The sequence below is a fragment of the Quercus robur genome, chromosome 2, assembly GCF_932294415.1.
Source record: "Quercus robur chromosome 2, dhQueRobu3.1, whole genome shotgun sequence".
NCBI lineage: Eukaryota > Viridiplantae > Streptophyta > Magnoliopsida > Fagales > Fagaceae > Quercus > Quercus robur.
Window position 1 is genome coordinate 93452998 of NC_065535.1, and position 23534 is coordinate 93476531.

The window sequence follows — 23534 nt, forward strand, 5'->3', positions numbered from 1 at the left end:
GCACTTTCTCTTGATATTTTACCAAAGACTAAATCACATACACAATTGAATTCAAACACTTTAATGCATTGAATTTAATTGTTCTAAGACAACACTATTTTTTTTTTTTTTAATTGATCAAAGCAACAAAGTGTTAAGTTTTACCCTTTGCCTGATTGCCAAACCCACTATTTTTTCCTAGGATAAGCATAGGAGGGTGAACCCAAAATTTTTTTTTAATACACAAAGAAAAAAAGGTTATTAGTTCCATTAATGCCCTTCGGAGTGGAAAATTATCTTAGACTTCCTTCAGTCACCTAGTGAATGACATTCTATCTTATACTAGCTCTCTACAGAGCTTTTCTTTTCACGCACACACTTAGGCAAGGCAATGCATTAACTCAGAGAGCAAGACTTTTTTATCTTGTTATAGTGTGGATGAAGTTTGTTTATCCAAATCTTCATAGTTGTTTTGTAAAACAATATGGGCTTGAAAGAAGGGCCCAATTATACATGAATTATGAACCTGCCCAAAAAGTCTATAACCAAAAAGAAACAAAGGCCTAAAAAGTACAAAGCTTGGGCCTAAGAATACCCAACAAAACATATATATAAAAACCGAAAAAAAAAGGGGAAATTTTTAGTAAACGGCTTCAACTTTGTCATTCACACTCAAAACACAAACACACTCAAACAAACCCCACTCTAAAAAGGAAGGGGGGTATAGCACATTGGAAGGAAAGAAAAATTTTACAAAAAAATAAATAGGAAATCAAAGCTAACGGAAAGTCTTTGAGCTTGAGCGACCCTTTTAGTAAAGGAAGAATCTGGACCGTCCCAGATCCGTCTCTCTCCGGCCATCACCCATGTCCTCCACCGTCCGATCTCTCTCTTTCCTTTCCTTCCTCTTCTTCTTCCTTTCCCTCTCCTCCGTATCACTCGCCTCCGACTCAGATCACAAGGTAAATTCTCTCTCTCTCTCTGAAGCTTTCCACTGCGAACCCTAGCCGAGTCAATGACTCGCCGATTCGACTCGTAGATCTTGTTCATTACGTTCGTGTTCGTGTTTGTTTTTTGTTTTTGTTGTTGTTGTTGTTCAATTCCCGATTCAGATCTATGGGATTTGTAACGCTTTCGTGATTTGTTTGAAGATTTGGACTTTGGTTATTGCATCTGATTAGTTCAAATTTTTTGTTGCTTAAGCTTCATGTGAACCTAATTGTTTGATTTTTCTGTTTGTTTGTTTGGTTCGTTTTCCCGAAAGATTTGGACTTTGATTTGTGAATTTTAGTGGGTTTTTATTGCTCGTTGATGAATCTAATTAGCTCAATTTTTTTGCTTAAGTCAATGAGCCTAATGGGTACATTTTATCGCGAGAGAGATAATGTAACTGATTATCTCAATTCTGCTTATGCAGTTAAGCTCATGAACCTAATATTCATTGTTGTGAGGGGGAGATCTCGGGTGGGTGGGTTGATCATATCGCGAGTGTTATTATTGTCAATGTGATAGTAGTATTTGGTTGCAGTATAGGTGAATTTGGTTGTAGGGGGGGTGGGGTTAGTGGGATTGTAGAGTTGCTGGTGTTTTTTAATGGTGGGTTTCTTTTATGGTGATATGATATGCATTTTTGTATGCTTTTTAAAGTTTCTAGAATTATGACTAACGGGCGTATGATTTTGTTATTGCTACATGTTGGATCTAGTTGAGTGGATGTTGAGGTCATTGGGTGTTTGTGTAACTTATCAATCAGAAGAAATTTTTTTGTTGGATCTAGTTCTGATAGGATGTGTTTTGAGAGGTTTTTCATGTGGAGTCGTGGATAAAGAAATTATACTGGTTGACTTATGTAGAATGCTTTGACTTTAGCGGCCAAGAGCATATTTGCGTCATTGGAGACGGTCAATCTCTTTTCGTTTGGTTTATTTTATTAGATTTTGGCGAGTGGGGTCTGGGCCACCCACTAGCACTCCAAGAAATGAATCTCAATTGCCTATCTGATTTGCACCTGTGACCCGTATTCATGAAGTTTTGGGGAGATGCTGTTATTGACATTGAGGATCCTTGTCAAGTATTTTTATTTAAGGGGGAAAAAAACTAGAGAAAACTTTCTGAACTTCGTCAGTGGTTATCATATTCTCTTTCTACTTTTTGTTCCTTCATTTTCTTGTTGTACAATAAGACACAAATTGCTATTTTTGTTCAAATCAAAGTTGCATTCTTTCCTTCCTTTAAAAAGCATCAGTGAAGTAACAGTTTCAATTTTGTATTGGTGCATGAGTTGTGGTACGTATAAGGAAAGGAACAACAATCTGATTGGGAAATTATATAAATAACATTTTCCTTTTTTTGAGGATGTATCCTTGTTTATTTTTCAAAAACAAATCATATAAGGTGGGCTGGCCCTGTTGTTTTTTCTAGATTCTTTCTGTGTACTCATTGTTGTTGTTGTGTAGTATGGTATGTGCTCTGGGAACTGTACTGCAGACTTTTCCTTTACTAACTCCAATGGTTTTCCAATGTTTTGTTGTATCTGCATTTTGATATGAATTTTTAAGATACTTTTGTTGATACTCTTTTTGTCTCTTCTGCAGTATCAACAAGATGACCCAGTTACCCTTTGGGTAAATAAAGTTGGTCCCTATAATAATCCACAAGAAACATACAATTATTACAGCCTTCCGTTTTGTCGTCCAAAAGGCAATGCTGCTCACAAATGGGGTGGTCTGGGTGAGGTCCTCGGTGGAAATGAACTTATAGATAGCCAGATCGATATAAAGTTTGATAGTACGTACAATTTCCGTCTTATCACTTAAATTTGACATTGAAGTGGAGTTAATTGCTTGAGCTGACCCTAATATAATTGGAATTAAGGCTTAATTGAATTGAATTTAGTCTTATGTGTTGGCTTTTCCTTGCACAGAAAATGTGGATAAGGCTGTCATTTGTCAACTGGAACTTGATGAGGCAACAGTTAAACATTTCAAGGATGCAATTGAGAACAATTACTGGTTTGAATTCTTTGTGGGTATGTTCTTCATTGAATCTGTTGATGTTTTACTAATATAAGTTGATGATATTTTTGGTATAGATTATCAATTATAGAATGTGGGCTGATGCATATGGGAGTCCTGTAGAAGGTTTAGAGACATGCCTAACTTGTACAGAAATAAATTATAATGTTTATTTGGAATGCATTTAGTATATAATTCCAGAGAGAGGGAAGAAAAGCTAGATGCAAGTAGGTCTGGATTTGTTGTGGGAAAGCAAAGCTAGATATGGATATAATAATAACTTCAATCCTATTGTATTTGCATTACAAGAAAATAGTTCTTAGAAAAATGATGGGAAATCATGTTCCCTCAGCAGTCACAGAAAATGTAGTAGGTTTTCTGCTATGCTACCTCCCAAAGGCGTATGTCTTGTGTAGTAGCATGGGCACATTCATACAAAGTGAATTTTTTTTAAGAAGATAACTGTAGATTTATAAGCGGTTAGAATGGGCTTGTACATTCTTGTAAAACTTGTGATACTTAAGATGGTTTTTGTTGGTGCACGTATTTTATTGGTTCAGACTACCTAAAGAACGGATGGGAATGAAAAATTCTAAGATATTTAGGAGTTAAAACCTGTTAAGAGTTCCAAACTGATGTTCAATACCAAAATTTCAACAATCTTCAGTATTGAAATTATAATTAATTGATTTTGACTAACAAAAAGTCATTGTTTAAAAATCATTTCTAGCATTTATGACTCATTGAAGGCACAATTATACTGTGACTACTGATTCTGACTCTCATGAAAAATAGTTTGGAAATCATTACTAGCTTTTGTGACTCTCTTTGAATGCACAATTATACCAATATTCATTGTTGCATAGTGCTGCACCTACACGGGTGTAGATATGTTGATCTAATGACCATATTGCTTTATACTATTGTAATCTTGAAAATTCATGTGTGGGCTGTTGTATATGTTTTGTATGCAAATTTTGTTTTGCCTTTGCTCTATTTCATGGCATATCGGAGCACTTACGCTTGATCTCTTTTCTCTTTTCTAATGTTGGTCTTCGGAATGCTGGATACAAGTTCAGATGATCTGCCTTTATGGGGTATGCATATAACTCACTCTGGTGGTTCTATTTAGCTTGAATATAATTTGATGGCTCATGATAATTTGTTTTGTTTTGTTAATTTATGTTATAGGTTTTGTTGGTGCGTTGCATCCAGATAAGAACAGTGATAATGGCAAGCATGTTCTTTTCACGCATAAGAAAATTGTTGTCCAATTCAACAAAGATCAGGTTATGCTTTTCAAAATTGCATATGAATTCTATGATGGGAATTTAGGATTCTTCCCAGAATCATGGTTATGCTTCTATACTTGCAGATTATTCATGTGAATCTCACTCAAGAGGGCCCAAAGCCTTTGACAGTTGGAAAAACATTAGACATGACATATTCTGTCAAATGGATGCCAACTAATGTCACTTTTGCACGTCGTTTTGATGTTTATCTGGATTATCCTTTCTTTGAGCATCAGGTAACATAATATGGCTGCTGCTTATTTTCTAACTGTACATTGCATTGTTTCCAATATCATGAGCCCCCAATTTTGTATTTTTGACTAAAGTCATTTCAGATATTTTTAAGTGTTTCTTTTTTTACGGACTTCTTGATTACCCTTATTCCCATACTTGTTTCTGTTATTGAGAGTTGTGTGTGTATGGTTAATCTGCAGATCCATTGGTTCTCCATTTTTAATTCATTTATGATGGTTATCTTCCTCACTGGTTTGGTGTCAATGATATTAATGCGAACTCTTAGGAATGACTATGCAAAATATGCTCGGGAAGATGATGATCTGGAGACTCTGGTAGTGCTCAATTCACTTGCATTTCCGTTGTCAATTCTTTTGTTTTCTTTGTTTTTGTTTTTGGTTTAAATAACGAAAGGTAAAAACCATTTACAAAAGTAAAAATTGTCATTTTTACCGATCAAAAAACAAAAAAAAAGGGTAAAAATTGTCATTTTGCTTTTGTTAATTGTTTGTCGATAATGTTCCTTTTTTCTTTTAATTAAAGAAATCAAAATTGTTGCTAGCTCTGATGTTTTTGGTTGCTATTTTGCTGCTTTTTTCTTAGGAGAGAGATGTTAGTGAAGAGTCTGGTTGGAAACTTGTGCATGGTGATGTTTTTCGGCCTCCTCGCAATTTGGTTCTTCTTTCGGCTGTTGTTGGTACAGGTGCTCAGCTTGCGTTGCTTGTTCTCCTCGTCATCTTATTGGCAATTGTTGGAATGTTGTATATTGGGTATGTTGAGAAGTTAATGATGACCTTTTTTATTTTTGGTTAATTACACATGCAGTTGGTGAATCTTGCACTCATGACCTTACCCTCCTCCTTGCTGTTACAAGCGGAGGAGGTGCTGTTTAATTTAGAGCTCATTGGCATTACTAGTGACTAACGGGTTATAATTTATTTCATCTTGTGTCTTGAGACTTATATTTTGGGGTGTATAAACCTGAACAGTAACATAGATGCATTTGCTGGTAGCATATGTTTTCCTTTCATTTTCTCATTGCTGTTATAACGTTCTTTAATTTTTATTTATGTGGCTCAGGAGAGGAGCGATTATCACAACTTTCATTGTATGTTATGCTCTTACATCGTTCATTTCTGGTTATGTGAGTGGTGGGATGTACTCGCGCCATGGGGGTAAGAATTTTGACCATAAGTAGCCTCATTTGCTTATTTCTGTTATTCTGTTGCTTTTATATTTGGGTTCTGTTTCAGCTTTGTAATGCTTTAATTAGATGTTTCTTTTTTGTGCATTATTAATTTTTGTATAACTTCTATGTCATTCTGTCAGGGAAAAATTGGATAAAGTCCATGATCCTCACAGCATCTCTATTTCCATTTATGTGCTTTGGTATTGGGTTCATCTTGAACACAGTTGCTATCTTCTACGGTTCTCTAGCGGCCATTCCCTTTGGCACTATGGTTGTTGTCTTTGTCATATGGGCCTTCATCTCTTTCCCTCTGGCACTTCTTGGTACAGTTGTTGGAAGAAATTGGAGTGGTGCTCCAAACAATCCTTGTCGTGTGAAGACCATTCCTCGTCCAATTCCTGAGAAGAAATGGTATCTCACACCATCTGTGGTCTCAATTATGGGTGGATTGCTACCCTTTGGCAGCATATTCATTGAGATGTATTTTGTCTTTACATCCTTCTGGAATTACAAGGTGAGTTCCACAATTCTGTGGGTTGTTTTGATTGATAAGGAGGATTTGGAGTTATTTCTATTAAGTGATTATTGTGTGGCATTTGAAGGCATGAAGCTATTGTTTAGTTTGGAATTACAGGAGATGGTGAAATAACTACCACACATAGCTAGTGAAAATTTTAACACATTTCGTGATCTCTTTTTACAAAATATGAAGACAGGTTTCAAATGGCTGATTTGCACCTCTGAAAATACCATGAACTATGGCATACATGTCTGTGCCTTAGGAAACATTTATTAGCTTTATTTTGTGGTTTAGTGCTAAGTTGTAGTTACATAGTGACATTGATATTCAGCATTATAATACAACAGATTTCCATTGACAATTACATTGTCTGGAAAGATTACTTGTGACAGGAATTTAATTTGTTGGAAAGCTTATTATATTTTGTTGGAACAATCTCCCTCTCATCTATTTTTTTTTATAACAAGGGTATTAATATTTCCTGGTGGCCTCTTTAGACAGATGGATGTTAAAATTTATGTTGAAAATAGAAATTAGTATGTCTGCACAATACAGTTTGAGGAAATGTTGAACTTGAGTAACTCATCTTAGCTCTTTATGCTTAACAGGTGTACTATGTGTACGGATTTATGCTGCTGGTTTTTGTGATTCTCATTATTGTCACTGTTTGTGTGACCATTGTGGGTACGTACTTCTTGCTGAATGCTGAGAACTATCATTGGCAGTGGACTTCTTTCTTCTCTGCTGCCTCAACAGCTGTCTACGTGTACCTTTATTCGATATACTACTATTATGTGAAGACCAAGATGTCTGGCTTCTTTCAGACCAGCTTCTATTTTGGATACACTTTGATGTTTTGTCTCGGTTTAGGAATCCTCTGTGGTAAGTTATCACAATTTTATTGTAACATTAATCCTTTTGTTTGTTTGTTTGTTTTTATTTTTTTTTAATTTTTTTGTTGCTTTGACATTCTTTTCCAATTTTTTAATGTCAAAATCTCTCTCAAAGAGTTATTTATCTTAAAATGCTGGCACTCTCTCTAATGCAGGCAGTGGAAAGAAAATTTTATTTTAATTTAGTTTTCTTTAAGGTCAATTGCATTTTTTTCTGTTGCATTTTATTTTAGTTCTTATTAGTTATTTATGTTATTAGTATTTTAATTTAAATTCCTAGAATCTAGGGAATTTTTGTAATTTAATAATTAGGTTGAAAATTTAGGGTTAAGTCATAGCGTAGTTTATATAAGCACACTATTGTACTCCACTGGAAAAGCTTAAGGTTTACTTGAGTAAAAATTATTTGTTGGAGATTTATCAAAAAAAAAAAAAAAATTATTTGTTGGAGTTTACTTCAACATCTTGGTGCTATTTCGAGGTGACCCTAATTGTGGATTCCTAGGTTTTGCTTTCTTGCCTGGTGCCAATTCCAAGCAAAGCCTGAATGTTGATTCCTAGGTTATATATTATCTTTATGTTCAATTTTTAGGGATCCAACTCCTATTCTGACACTAAAGCCTTGTATGATTGGAATCCATAGCGAAATCTTTATTTATCATTGTAACTTCAGCCAAAGCTTAAATTGTCAAGGCAATGGAGGTGGAAATGAAAATTCAGTAGGTCCTTTTAAATATTTATTGATATTCAATAGTTGGGGGTTGAGGGATTGAACCCTGGATGCTTCTGTTGGAAATACCCGGAGGTGCCACTTGAGCTACAAGATTGTTGGCACTTGGCACTAGGTCTTTTTAAATTTTTTGAGCCAGTGGTTCTATTAGGCCTTAGGCTCTCCATAGTCAATTTTCCATGGTTGACTAGTAAGTTTCAACTGTCTTTGGCATGGGTTCTATTGAAGCATGTCTTATTGATTTATAGTAATTTACCACAGTAATGTTGGTGATTTTTGTGGCTGAGATGAGGCTAAGAACGTCTGGTTGATAGGCTACTGACACATCCACATACAGCCTGGCCAAACAAATGAGAAAAGATGTTATCTTTTGGTGCTTGAACATTGATTTGATCGTTTAAATTGTGCAGGAGCTGTGGGTTACCTGGGCTCTAATTTGTTTGTGAGGAGGATCTACAGAAACATCAAGTGCGACTAGGATTCTTCTGAGAAGAAAGAGACTGCATGCCACTTCCCTGAGCACTTCAGTTAGGACACAATAAATTTTGAGAGGAAGCTTGTGGTCATGTACGAGGGACAGCATTTTCTACAGATTCAAATCACAGGGTTTGAGGATGGGGATGTATTCTTCTTCTTTCTCTAGACTAGGGGATGCCCTGAGATTTTTTGTGTTTTCCCCAGCTGTAAGTGAAAGGCCTTAATTTAGGAATCAGAAATTGTTTCTATAGTATGGAAATTTAGCAAAATATCGGACTCTTGTCATTTATTATTTTCTTCTTTGTCCCTTTACAAATAGGTTCCCTGTGTAAGGATTGATGCCTAATTTCTTCTGTTCTTTTTATTTAGTTCTGTACCTGCACATCTTTGGGACAAAGAACTTGTGAGGGAAAATACTTTTTTAGTAATGAATTTTGTGATTCTGAATATGTAAGAATTTACAGATTTTGTTTCTATACCTGCATATATGCTTTGTCTAGTCTTCTAATGGTGGGGTCGCATCCAATCTGTTTTTGTTTTTCATTATTTCAATTTTGATTCCACACACATTTTTATTGATTCCAGTAAGTTAAGCAAATACTTTTAAGGTCATGTGTGCATGGCATTCAAGAAGGTTTTAAATGCCCATTTTGTAGATTCCTGTTGTTAGAACTTATATCAAGGGTCCATTTTTTTCCATGCTGTGAGAAAAAGACAAATTGACCCATCTTTTTTTTTTTTTTTTCTCTTCTCCTGTTTGTTCTTTGCAACGTCTATGATAAATTGGAAAATTGGTGGTGGCCTTGTCTCTTTCAAAATGTTGTGTGGCTATGTGATTTGCACGTTACCTATGCAATTTGTGGCAAATATTTTTTCAGATCTATAACCAAAAGAAAAAAGGAAGTAATTCTCTTTTACCCCCTTCCCCAAAATAGAAATCCTGCCATAATATTAGAATAAGAAAAAATAAACCCCATTTTCATTCTTTAAAGAAATGCCAAAAATACAAATTTTTATCAGAGGATTGTGTCTACCACAGTCACCAATAAAATTATGGTGATAATAAAAAGATAAAGTGAGCCACGAGAGGTTGCCAAGTGGCAGATAGGGTTTGTAGCCAACTCAGTTCATCACATAATAGCCACACTATTTCCACAAGCCCTTCCCATTATCAACAATAGTTGCCTCTCCCACTCTTTTTAGCCTTCCAAACTTTCTCCTCAGCCTTACCAACCAAGAAAAATGGCAACCACAGCTGCTCTCTCTGGCACCATGGTTAGCACCTCCTTCATCCGCCGGCAGCCGGTGACAAGTCTACGATCACTTCCTTGCGTCGGCCAGGCTCTTTTCGGCGTAAAAGGTGGTCGTGGAGGACGTATAACAGCAATGGCTGTTCACAAGGTCAAGCTCATTACACCTGATGGGCCACAAGAATTTGAATGCCCAGATGATGTTTACATTCTGGACCAGGCTGAGGAGCTTGGTATTGACATCCCATACTCATGCAGGGCTGGTTCTTGCTCTTCATGTGCAGGGAAAGTTCAGGGAGGGAAAATTGATCAGTCTGATGGTAGCTTCCTTGATGATGAGCAGATTGAAGGAGGATGGGTTCTCACTTGTGTTGCTTATCCACAGTCTGATGTTGTCATTGAGACCCACAAGGAGGAGGAACTCACTGGCTAAAAATGTGAATACACATTCACAATGGCTGCTCTCTCTCCCTCTGTCACTTCATAATGTTTTGTTGGTTGGTTGGTTTGGTGGCTTGGTGAAAGTCCAGGGAAATGGTTGTTGTGTTTAAATGAGTAGCTCTTTTTTATGTTTTTTGTTTCTTTCATTTGTAGTCACAAATGAACTGCTGTAGCTTAATAATAATAATCTTCTATGGGTTTTGCTGACAAGATTGCTCTTGTGTGTGGGCTTATGTATGTCTTATTAAGCATCATCATTCATGTTTGTGGACATGCTGGAAATGGAAACATTTTTGTAGCTCTAATCATTATAATATTTTCTATTCAAAAATAAAAAGCACAACAAAAAGAAAAGAAAAGAAAAGAAGAGATAGATTATTGTGGATATGGAGCTTTTGCACTGGCACAATGAGGAATTGCAGTTTGTTTGAATTAATATTCCAAATCGACAATGTAAGCTACAAATCTACAAAACTGAATTTGCAATGAAAATAGAGAAAAAATGGCTCATATTGCAATTGTATATATGCATCAGACAAATGGATATATGTCTTCCGTGTTACATTTTAGTATATTCCGATTACCTTTCCCTCTATTCGCCTCTCCTTCTGTTCCAAACATACCTTTACTCTGGTCAACACTAATGAGATTAACTTCCATTTTTCTGGCTCAGAATGATAGCTTGAACTACAATGCAGTCAAAGAGTGATTGAATTCTAGGTGGATAAACACCTTCATGTCTTCTGAAACAACTCAAAAAGAGTATCCACCTTACTTTCCTCTCCACTGTTTGCATTGTCTTCTTCATCATAGGTGGGAGGGTGTGATTCACTTAGCCTTATAGAGTCTGATAAAAACTCTTCCACCCGTAATGAGATTTCTCCAGGTATGTCAGAAGTCTCAAGCACGGGTTTGACAAGTTCATCTGATGCCACAGTTACATGATTGAGTGAGCCTATGGAAGAGCTTCGAGATAAAGTACCGGATGCAACTGTTATTTCATCTCTCTCATCAATTGTTGTATCAAGTGAACATACTGATCTTGTGGTATGTGAGTGCAAAGAATCGCGTAATTTAGACCTTTCCTTCACTCTTTTACACCAACTATGGAGTGACTCTCTGACACTCTCGGAAACCACGGCTTTCTTAAACCGAGATCCCATCTGAAGTCATTAAGGATCATAGCATTATGCGTATATCATTTGATACAAAAACATGCTATCTACTATATGTATTTCATTAAGTCTATGAGCTAAATTACTATGATATATCTCCGTTTAAAAGAGAAGAAATCTTTGGTAGTTCTTTCAAGTCAGGGGAACCAATACAACTCCTGCACAGGGAACCAATACAACTATATGTATTTTGTTGACACGAACCATCCAATCAAACGCATTATACATGGTGATTGAATATAAATCATGTTCAAAGGAAGTAAGTACAATTTTTGAATTAAAGAATAATGCAATTACTTCTTTTATTTGCAAAAATATCATGAAAGAGAGACATATACAGCACAAATATACCAGTGCCATAGAAAGGGTTAAGGACAGTCTGGCATACCAGAAAGACAGGAAAAACAAACTGTTGAGTTTTAATGATGATAATAGCATGTGGAATGATTCTATATAATATATTTATACGGCCTGCAATCCAAACCCTAACAAGAGAGAAAATTCTAAAAAACTTAAAAAATGATCCAAAATTACACAGGACCTCTTCAACCAACACAATGTCTAATAAACGAAAAATCCCAAAGGACTAAATTGAAAAGAACACACACTCAAAAAAAAAAAAAAAAAAATATTGATCTGAAAAACAAAGTAGAAACTGATGAAAACAAAGGATTTTGAGGCCCAAATGTCAGAGTAGTTGTCGAGAGCTTCATTTTGACAGGCTGTAGGTTTTGTAACTCTAATAGGATTAAAAATTATGGCTGCTTGGAATTCTGCTGTAAGACTTGGAAATTTAGGAATTCTTCTTACAACTGCCTTTTTTTTCGATAGGTTCTTACAACTGCCTTGATTGAGATATACGGTATTTCATCTATGTAGCAAAGACTATATGCCTAACTACCAACTTGAAATACATGATGATGCCAGCATATTTAAGAATTAAAATTTGACCAGTTAAAAGAGAACGCAAACCTGGGTAACAATTACATTGAGAGGCACTGTACTATAGCTACACCAGAACTGGACAAGAAGACTGCAGTTACCAAAATGGAAAATCATAAGATGCATATGACCGCATAACAAATTCATAAGAAATCAATTTGAAGTTTGATCATAAGTTAATGAAACTAATAATCTGAGTACAGCAACCCCCCCCTTTCCTGTCTCTAAGCCTAAAGATTGCATTCAAATCCATTCCTATGCCATATTCAAGTCTTTGAACTTGGTATTAGGTTTTGATGGGTGAGTGTTACAAAAAATTATACGCATTAGAGCTTGATACAGGCAACTAGACACCAAATTAATATGCATTACAAGCTCAGTGTCATGAAAAGGAATTTACACATCTTCAATAGAACTGCATATTAAGAAAGTAAATACCCAGAAGCCAGCCGAATGACTATCATCCAACGGTTTTTCATGAAGCATGATCTCTGTTTGAAGCCCCACTAAACAAGAGATAAAAAAGAAAAGAAAAGGAAAGACCATTATAACTTCATTATATATGATTGAAAAGAAGCACAAAGAAGTAGTAATCAGATTATTATCTAATGCACTAACCATTACTGCAATTAACAAGGAAACAGATTTGTTAGTTTTAAATTCTTCAGAGTTTCAAAAGGACTACACAAAGAAGTTGTTTGAATCTTTGGTATATTATGAACCTGCATCCCATAGATTTAAATTATTCATGACATGTAATTCTGAATAACAAATATGCAGCCTCCATCTTTGTTTGTTTCATTCCTAAGATACTTTAGAAACAGGACAATGATGCTACTAAATGCTACCTTTTCCTGCAATCAAGATCATGTGGACATTATATAGTAAACGAGAAGCAACAGTAGCAAGGATTGCAAACTCAAACATTTCTACAGATTTTATTTTGTTGATTAGATTTAAGGGATAATAATACATGTAATACATATGTATTCTCTATAACTTTTCCTTGAGAACAAGAAGATACCTGTCGATTACAGGGCTTGAATTTGAGGTCCATCAGTTGCATCTATTAGTGCAATTTTTTCCTCAACACCGCTTATGGACATAGGCCTAAATGCCAAATCGCATAAAATCGTTGTGTCCTTGTGAGATTGTTTGTTCTATTTTTCTATTTTTATTTCACATCCACTATAAATAATAATTAACTACATTCACAACATACTGGTTTTAGAGCTTCAGCTATCTCAACAATATCTCTTCTGGTACTCCATTTTTTAACTAATCAAGTATGTTCCACAATGAAAAACTTTCTTTAGAATTGCATTCTATTAATTTATACCTTCTTTCAAGCTTTTACACAGGCAGACAAACACAAGCCACACACACACACTGTATATATATATATATATATATATAGAGAGAGAGAGAGAGAGAGAGAGAGAGAGAGAGAGAGAGAGTCTAATCTTACCCAGGACCAGATAAATGTTGCCATCTCAAAGGCATTCTTCATGCGCAAGAAAGAAGCTAAGCATTAAATCAAATGAAGAAAATACAATATAAATCATAAATCAGACACAGGATATGAATTACAAATCACCACCTGAAATATGATGAATTGTATCAACCATAATAATATCTCTGGTTTCCCAAACCAAAATAGATCATCACGTGGCTTTACTTGACCCCCAAAAGATGGACCTGTTTGTTTACCAATTTCAAGTGCTAAAGAGGAGACAACATGTTGAAGTTTTGTTCCAACCAGCATGACAAGCTTTTTTGAAATGCAAAACAATTGAGCAAGAGATGTTAATTTGAGAAGAATATAGATTCCTTATACTGACATTGTGAGTGAATGTGTACTTACAATGGCAGGGATGAAAGAAAGCCAGAAATATATATTCAGACCTGCAGCAATAAGGTAACTACTAAATATTTCATGAAATAAAGCCAAAAAAAAAAAAAAAAAAGTTCTCTGCATTTGCATTCTGAAGATATGACAGTTTACCATGAATATTTATGAAGATGCATACTATGGCATATACCCAAAGCGGCCAGCTGCAAAGTTAAAAGGTAACTCAGTTCTAGGTTTAACATTAAGATATGATTTACTATCAATTTAATTGGAGTTGCATGAAAAAAATTATTTATTTTAGAAATCTGCATACCTAATCCCCAGAATTCCTTGAAATTCATCTTCCATGCTCCGAACCATATATTTATGGAAATCATAAGAATGTGGAAGTTTGTGTTTCTGGATAGTAAATAAGCATGCAACAAAAATCAGTACAAATATAATATGGTATTTACTGTTCAGGGTAAATGATGTTCAATGATGAGGAGAGAACACTGTCATGCAATGATGTTACAGTTCTGATCATGACTACGTGACCTAAAAATGTCAAATAGCTGAGCAACTTCTAACATCTATGTTCACCTAGAAGGTAAAGGTTTAAAATGCTATATGAAAGAAAATTAGCAAAAGGAAGGAAAAAAAAAGTTGATATATTAATATGAGTATGAAACTACTTATTATTAATAAATATTAAAATGGAAACAATAAAACAATCTAAACTGACATATGGTGTGCTTTTCATCTTTTTGGTACATCTATTATACTTTTTTTTTTTGATGAATGAATTATATTTTATGCTAATCCAAAAATAGTCAGGCACACATATTATACTAGATCATAGAGCAGCATTGCTAATCTTGGCATTTGTTTGCCTTAACCAATATTGACTAACATGTCTCTAGCACGATTGTCAGTAAATTAAAATCACAATCAAATTGTTATTCATTTTGAATTTTCAAAAAACGGTATTAATAAGAAGTTAGGTACCCACAGTGACAAAACCCAAACGCAGTGCCAAGTAATCTGGTTTCTTTATTGAACTCCTGAATTGATGTAGAAAGCAGAGCTGCACCATTAGCCCACAAATCAACTTTACCTTACAGAAATTTAGAAAGCTAAAGAAGTGACAGATTGGGAAAACAAGATGCTACATTACTTTGTTCAAAAGAAAGGAATGAAAAGCAACTGAAAATTAGACACTAAGTTGGCAGAGTATTATTTATATAAAAGCATATTGAAGTGACTGTCACAAATTTTTGTGATGATTACCATAGGAAAAGCTTAATGGATGGAGATGCATTTGTAAAAGAACATGGCACAGCGAGTTCCATTTAACATAAGTTGCATCAACCTTGTACAGTAATTTAATTAAGAATGTGGTGTCCACAGCTGTGATGTAGATCATCACAAATATGCTTGATTCTAATTGAAATTATCTCTTGAGTAATCAACATATAAGAGAAGATGATGTGAGAATGGGAACATAAACTGTAAAATTTTACTTGAAAATCAAACTTTCTGCTGATAATTTACTTGAAAATCAAACTCTCTCAGAAAAAATATAATCTAGAAGCATTTAAGTATATTCCACTACATGAGACATAATGATCTTATATTCCAAAGTGTGGGAATGCAATATGCATTATACTAAGCTAATTTACCCTCCTTTTTCCTGCTTATTTTATTTTCATTTGAAAAATTTTTGGCAGCCAAGGTAGAGTTTAAGCTCATTAACCTAAACAATTTCAAACAAGTACGTTCATTTTTATCTTAATTTACATATTCATAATAAGGATGAAAAATCACCATCCAAATGAGAACCCGACTCCTGCTCCAAGGATGAGAAGTGTGATGGAAAATAAAGGTGGACTGTCGCCTCATCACCTTGGGTTTCTTTGCTATAAAACATATCCAAGATTAGAGAGCTAATATTGTTGAAAACTAGGATATATAAAGATAATCAAAATAAAAACACAAACTTGCATCTCTATCAAATTTCGGGAAGATAAAGCCAGACATCACATTACAAATACCTATCAATTGAAAGAAGCAGAAATACTTAAAAGAGTACACCTCTGACCACCTTTTGCACATGAATTAATGTCTCATACCTAGAGGCAGCAGATGCCTCTGAAGGTTACACATCTCATACTTGCAGCAATTCTAAAGGAAAACTAACTAGTTTAGCCAGTCTACATTTTGGGAAACTAAATTTAGTGTGTAGTGGCCAGAAAAAAAGCATCAGCACAACCTAAGTTAAAAAAAAAAAATTTATTCATTCTTTTTCTACTTGTGGTCTACTTTATCTTACAGTGTGATCTCTGAGATAAAGGAACAGTTTGCACCTTGCTAAAATCTTTCTTTATGTAATTCATTTTTCTTGTTTAATCAGAATCCTTACATCAAGTTCTAAACAACAGATAACCAATATTCTAAAACCACATGGTCTTAGTTTTTCCCATGCTTGGCCTATGGGGTCTTCAAATCCCTTTTCACTAATTAGACTTTCTCAGATTACATTTTAGTCTCAAATGTGAAACAAATTTGTGATAAGTGTGTTTGGACTTTGGATGGAGGGAGAAGAGGGGAGAGGAAAGGAGAGTAGAAACTCTTCTCTCCTCTCCCCTCATCTCCCTCAGTTCCAAACACTAGGTTTTAACCATAAGCAGTTAAGCAGTTAATTAGGATCACTATTTCTTCTTCATGTCTAACACCTTGCAGTAATGCCAACACCAAAGTTATTTTTCCATAGTCATATTGGATTTCATTTTCTTTTTTTTGGAGGCTATCATGTTAAGAGACAAATATGCCAAACTTAAAAACTCCAAGATCTTAAATATTAATGGAAAGTAAGAACGTGTTGTACAAAATCCTTTCTCCAATACTAGTTTGTTGTGGTAGTGAGAGCTATGTTAGAGTTAGGAATCAGTGGAAACATACCATAGAAACAATGAAATAGATATCCATACAAGACAACAAGATTTAATGTGTTTAAATTTACATAAGACATGATTATGTGGTTCTATTAACTTCATATCTACATCTACAGGCAATGACAACCCTCATTAATTTAAACTGGTCCAAAGCCTATTACAACCAACTCACATAACCTATGCGTATGTCTCACTGGGTCCTCTTTCAGCCTCAAAGTAACTACCACACTATTATTCTCTGTATGGGAGAACCACCTCAGCCAAGGCCCTCCACTTGGGCCAAACCTCCACTGGACCAAGGCCCCTAATTGGGTGAAAGTCCCATGCGGGTAGAAACCCCATTTGGGATAAGTCACTAAGTCCCTAACACTAGCGTTTATATATAAGGCTCCAATTGTAAATTCATTAATCTCTTCTTTGTGATGCAGGATTACTGCTCTTACTTAGGAACAAAATGACAGGTTTTTGTTTTTGTTTTGTTTTGATCATTCAACAGTTGCAATAAGAAGGGAGGATTTGAACCCTGGATGTTTTTATTAGAAACACTAGGACTAGGAGGTGCCAGTTGAACTATAAGGCTTTTAGCACAACAAAATGCAACTTGATTGCCTCAAGTGGAAAATCATCTAATCTCAGCAAACTTTGGACAAGTAGGACAAGATGGGCAGAATGGTTCTGGGGCTCAAAGGCAGGTAAACATCTCACAGCTTTTTATTAGCAAGCAAACAGAGGAATAATGATAATATTTAAGGAATTCAAAAGTCACAAAACAAAAGTGTAGAACAAAGACCAGTCAACTAATCATTCCAATGTTCAATTTTGTTGTGTACCTCTCAAATTCTCTTCAGCCAGTAAGCTAGCCTGAATTTCCCATTTCCTCCAACTGTAAATCTACAAAGCCAAGCAATTAAGAAGTGAATAAACCTCCCTGGTAATTTAGGGGCAAAGGACATCACATAAAATAAAATCATATAATTGTATTCGAAGAGGAATTTGAATCAGTATATGTGTACCTAACATAGAGGCAATATGAAGAAAAATATATGGGTGTCAAACCCCAAGGGGTTGGGATCAGGCTCCATAAAGCTAGTTAGTCTATCTTATCACACTGATTGGACCATATCATGTTTCAGAGAAAACATTGAGTTTCAATCTCATATTTTGGTAATGACCCATCCTTGTATTTTTTGTATAATCATTAAATGACTTCATATTTGATGATTTTGAAAAACCCCATTTCAAAAGATGAATTCATGCCTTCAAATATTACAGAAAAACAATAGATCAAACTGTTTTCATGCAATATCCAAACACCCCTTCAAAGGAGAAAGAACCACACTTAAGCTCCAAAATGTGAATGAATTCATCTTTGATAAGCTTGAAAGACCCCCTCAATGTTATAGAATCACAATACAGATTGATTTGTTTTCATGTAATATCCAAGCACCCCCATAAAAGAGCAAGAAGCTCCCAATGTGAACATGCTCAGATGGGGTCCTATAAATATACAAATAAAGAATGCTGCACCTTGCTCATAGCTAGACCAACTGCCACACAACTATACAGAACATGAGTGATCCCAAGAACAAATAAGAATCGGTGAAGCTGCTCAAGACCCTCATATGACACAAATGGTTCACGACCCTGCAATCAATTATTGGCATCAGTAAGGTCAAGTCACCCACAATCCTTACTTTTACAAATATTGAGAGTTAATTTACCTCCCCACATTGATTTGTTGAAAGACCTTTTGGAGGAATATCAGTAACATTGGTAGAAGAGAAAGAACTTTTAATCATAATGTTCTCTTTCATTCTGTAATCTTCCTCGGAACAAAGATAGAACCTACTGCTGAAAAGAGATGAATTTACGCAAATCTCAGAGATCCACCTTGCAGATTGTGCCAACAACAAAGATAGAAGCCCAAGCAGCATCATCTCTAACAAGAAGGAAAACAATGTCAACTACAATCAAACTAAATTGCCACATAAAGAATGCTTTGATAGTCTCAACTCTCAGAGATCGAGTCTCACTCAAACAAAAACAAACTACATCAGAGGCAGACACAATCAACTACAAATGCAAAAATCAAAGCTTGAAACCCAGAACCCATATCAGGTATCGTGCCACAATTAACATAAGTGAGAGCTGGCATTGATAAATTACTCACCTTCCTTAATCTTCTCCAAAGAAGCATAAAGAGCCTTCCTCCTAGTCTTCTTCAACCACTATACACAGCAAACATGAGATTTAGATTTCTTTTTCAACTTGAAAAAGGATCATTTCACTAGCTAATTTATGGTCACCCCAATGAGCCAAATAATCTATTTCATATCCCAAACATCAGGGCAAAAGTTTAGCATTATGGTTTATTCTCCCAAACTTAAAAAGAATAAGCCAACTAGTTTTATTTCTCCTATATTATGTGAGATTTTTATCAATTTCTTATAATTTTGCACTGACCAAGCACAGCATTATCACAAGATTGTTATTCTGCAAACACTTGGTGTCACTTAAATCAAGCTAAATAGTTATGCTGGTTCCAAAGGAATAAAAAAACTCAATCTTCAATTCAAACACTACCTTAACCTTTCATCTTCACACAATTTATCAGCAGTCAAACACAGCATAATCACAAAAAACTGATACTTCCCTAATATCTCCAAACACAATTAACTAAGCACTAAAGTGGGTCCCACATGAAAAATCCAAAGATTCAAAAACCTCTCATTTTCCCACATTTTTTTTGAGCAACCAAACAGAGCAATAGAACATTATCAAGAACCTTTTTCCTGCTTTACCTTTCCAAATCTGTAGATTGATCTCTCCACTAACAAGCACACAAAGACCATAACTGTCACCACTGTAGCAACCAAATATGTTGGAGTCTCTGCCAGAGACCTCCCTTGTTTAAACAAATCCGCCATTTCCCACACTAAGAATAACAACAGCAAAAGCCCATGAACTCTCAATGCAACTCTATAAAAGCACGTTATAGAGAATAATGGAATATTTTTCCAAAAATATGGAGATCCAAGTGAGAAAAGTTAGTGGAAGTGAAAGTGAAAGTGAAATATCCAGGAAATGGGGAAGTTTGAATTTGCAAAAGTGAGAGATCCTTCTGTAGTCTTTTTTTTTTTTTTTTTTTTTTTTTTTTTTTTTTTGGGGTTAAAATGTAGTCCTTTTTATCATCATCAGGTGAAGGTGTATATGGTTATGCACTGGAACGTGTGCTTATTTATAGTTTATTATTATTTGTTTGGGATTTTCTAAGCAAACCCACTTACCATTGCATTGAAATTGCTGTTCTCTCTGACTCTCTTTCCAAATCCTTTCCAAGTTTCCAACCAAACCCACGTGGGAGAAGTATCCTTGTAACATACAAAACTAGGGTTCACATGCAAACGACCAAACAGTCCCACTACGTTGGAGAGTGACGTGGCTGATTTCTACTGGTATCTAGTTTATGCCATTAGTGAGTGTGAAATGAAAATGCTAGGAGCACAGCAAAGTCATAACTTTTGCTTCAACTCACTGTGTGTGGCAATGTGGCAAGTTGTGTGTAATAAAAAAAAAATGGTAGTTTCCATATTTTTATCGGTTACAACTCGAGCGGTGAGCTATAACGAAAGTTATATAAATAGTTATTATCCTAACATTGTTCTTGTGAAGTTGCTGAAAGCTGGAAAAATTTTACGTATAAAATGTTAAATGGAGCATGTATGACTATGTTGGACTTTATAGGCGACGACAAGTTCGCTGTTGTGTCCAAAAGCGATTTCCAAAGGTCCCTGACAGAAGTTGATTCGTTTTTTCCAAGTCAAAGATCGAGTCATTCACTGTACTGATTCGATCGGACAACTCACTTGAGCGTTATATTTGATCCCATTTGTTGTTGAGACTTGGAGAGGTAAACTTGATTTAGATGAAAATTTCTTAGGCATTTCTGGGGTATGGAAAAATTGCACTATGTCCTCTTGCATTCATTGTGGGCTCACATGAATTTAATAAGTGGAATTTATTATGAATGTGAGAAGAAATAACATAATTTTCTACATTTCAAGAGTACTTAAAAATTAATTGAAAAAGATTATGATATGAAATAAATGAACAACAAAAAAGGAGTTTGTATGGAGTAATAAACTTTTTAAGTTATATAATTTAATAGGAAGTATTTTCAAGTTTCAAGGGAGATGTCAAGAGTTCAAATCCTCTTCCCTAATGTGACTATTGAATTATCAACAAAAAAAAATGTCTAGATTGTATGTCAAGAGTCTTGTAATCTTCACATGTTTCAAATTAAGACATTCATGGGTTTAGACCCTTCTACTCTTAACTGTCAATGTATATATATATATATATATATAAAAGAGTTCAAGTTGTATGGTGTAGTATACATTCACATGCTTTCCTCCTTTCTAAATCAAGATGAAAGTTGGAAACATGATTTTTTGTTTTGGGGGCGGGGGGTGAGAATAAGTTATCCTATTAATTCGCAATTTATGTATATGTCTTCATAGATTAGTTTAATCAATGGAATTCTTATAAGAACTCAAAACACTAACAAAACTAAACTACATTTATAAATAATAAAAAAGAAGTAAACTATCAATTGAGCATCTTTAAGGTCACTTTCTCCCTAAGTTTCTTTTATACCTGTAAACAGTCATAAGTCCTTTTATAGCTTTGAACAACCATATGTCCATAAACATTCAAGAAATTAATATAAGAATATAAGAAATCTAGAATTTTAGACTACATCTACAAGAAGACATAATATTAACATAAATTAAATATAACAAAATCAAAATTAGCCAATATGAAATTCTAGATATATAAAAAAAAAAAGGTGAATAAAGCCTATCAATTGGTTTGATAAATTAAAGGAAAAAAAAAATCATAAACCATAAGATAAATAAATAGAAATGAAAAAGGGAGAAGAAGAATTTAGTAGCTATCAAGATTTTAAAGCCATTTTTACTATTAGATTCGAATAAGCTCAAGACTCTTTGTTAAGGAAGATGGAGGACCTTAATGCTAAGTGACAATGAGAGAATAGAGCACCAGATGGAAATTGTATACGTGAAACAATGGTCTGATGTATTGGGGGGGGGGGGGGGGGGTTGTTGGAACTTTTTTCTTAGGGGGGCCAGCTTTGACAAAAATGAATTGGGTCTCAATTTTCTCCTACTTTAAACAATTATTATTATTATTATTTTTGTTTTGTTTTGGGGGGAGAGGGGTTGTGATGGCCCCAGCTGACAAACATAGCTCCGTCCCTGGTTATGTCAAGTCATAAGATGCAACATCTTTGACTCTAATAAAAAATCATTGCAAAAGGCTCGAAATTAGGTTTTGAATAAAACTAGTTGTAAATGCAACTTCATTCAAACAAGCAGTGGGAGATTCTCCAAAAACTCTCTAAAGTGAAACAGAGGATGTCGATGTAAAACAAAAAGTTCGCTTTCAAGCATTGAGAGTCATGTTTGAAACTATACACATGAAAGAATTCGAATCTGTTTTAAATTATTTTTAAGAGTATTGGAAATTGTAAATCAATTAAAAAATATGGTGATATTTTGAATGATGCTTGGGTGGTAGAAAAAATCCTTCGGACATTAGCTTCAAAATTTGATCATTGTGGCAATTGAAGAGTCAAAAGATTTAGTGTCAAAGATCATTGATTAGATCATGGGATCTTTACAAGTCAGTAAAAAATGATTCAATAAGAAAAAGCAAAAGGTTTTGGAACAAGTTCTATAATATAATCTTACATTGAATGAAAAACGATGCATGTAGCCAAAGAAATAGAGCCAAAGAAATAGAGGATGTGGATGTGATCAAGGAAGAGGATCTAGAGAAAGCAATAGTCTTAGCTCTTTTAATGATGAAGAGAGACAAAAAAATTCACAAACCACAAGACAACAAGGAAAAGGTCTAGGCCATACAAAGTATGTGTACGAACCCATGACCTTGGGGACTAATCATACGTAAAAGGGTAGATCGAGCAAAATTGTTTCTCAAAATGATGGCTTGATTGATGATATTATTCCCCAAAAATTGAAGGTTTTAGATTGTAGTTGCCATCTATTTTTATTAAAGGGGGAAAAAAACCTAGAAATAAACGAAATATATCCCTTTATTTCATGGAGATGTTAAATTTACATCATGGTAGACATAAAAAGGGAAAACTACAAAATTTTGTTTCCTTGTACATATTATGTAAATTATATAGTTTTGGTTTCATTCTAAAAAAAGAAGAAGTAAAATTATGTGGATAAATACTAGTCTATAACTTTTTTATTTTTGAGAAGAAGTCTAGAACCAATAATCTAAGTTCGGCAGCTAGGCTATGGAAATGCAAAGGGATTAGGCACCCATTCTAGCCGGCCTAAACCAGTCTTCTAGAAATTAATGACCATGAATTCATATCATTCAATCATACCAATATAATACAACCATCTAAACATGCCATAAAGAAGGAAAGTGAGCATGGAAAAATCAAAGCAACAATTTAAGGTTGGATAAAACCAAATTTTGTTGATGTGAGCATTCAAGTATATTCAAACCCTAAATTATGAGAACATGTTCATCGTTGCATACATCCCATATA

The 23534-nt window shown here is 34.7% G+C and overlaps 3 protein-coding genes across 3 annotated transcripts; 2 read left to right on the plus strand and 1 right to left on the minus strand.

Annotated features, from left to right (window-relative positions):
* Nucleotides 1-623: 623 nt before the first annotated feature.
* On the plus strand, nucleotides 624-8777 carry LOC126715905 (transmembrane 9 superfamily member 1). Its single transcript, XM_050416753.1, has 12 exons — nucleotides 624-941; nucleotides 2574-2766; nucleotides 2903-3007; nucleotides 4073-4090; nucleotides 4185-4282; nucleotides 4369-4521; nucleotides 4720-4854; nucleotides 5123-5289; nucleotides 5600-5694; nucleotides 5849-6222; nucleotides 6837-7110; nucleotides 8262-8777. The coding sequence occupies exons 1-12, from the start codon at nucleotides 846-848 to the stop codon at nucleotides 8327-8329; spliced, it is 1776 nt and encodes a 591-aa protein (XP_050272710.1). The 5' UTR covers nucleotides 624-845; the 3' UTR covers nucleotides 8330-8777.
* A 707-nt stretch (nucleotides 8778-9484) lies between these two features.
* Nucleotides 9485-10229, plus strand: LOC126715907 (ferredoxin). Its single transcript, XM_050416755.1, has one exon. It carries the CDS (start codon nucleotides 9571-9573, stop codon nucleotides 10009-10011), a length of 441 nt encoding a protein of 146 aa, XP_050272712.1. The 5' UTR covers nucleotides 9485-9570; the 3' UTR covers nucleotides 10012-10229.
* A 191-nt stretch (nucleotides 10230-10420) lies between these two features.
* Nucleotides 10421-20050, minus strand: LOC126715906 (MLO-like protein 4). The gene is made up of 15 exons (XM_050416754.1): nucleotides 19723-20050; nucleotides 19092-19149; nucleotides 18643-18860; nucleotides 18449-18565; nucleotides 17752-17812; nucleotides 15795-15886; nucleotides 14980-15054; nucleotides 14302-14387; nucleotides 14142-14191; nucleotides 14001-14041; nucleotides 13737-13907; nucleotides 13605-13640; nucleotides 12575-12642; nucleotides 12167-12227; nucleotides 10421-11182 (listed from the first exon to the last, which is right to left on the minus strand). Exons 1-15 carry the CDS (start codon nucleotides 19846-19848, stop codon nucleotides 10754-10756), a joined length of 1689 nt encoding a protein of 562 aa, XP_050272711.1. The 5' UTR covers nucleotides 19849-20050; the 3' UTR covers nucleotides 10421-10753.
* Nucleotides 20051-23534: the final 3484 nt, after the last annotated feature.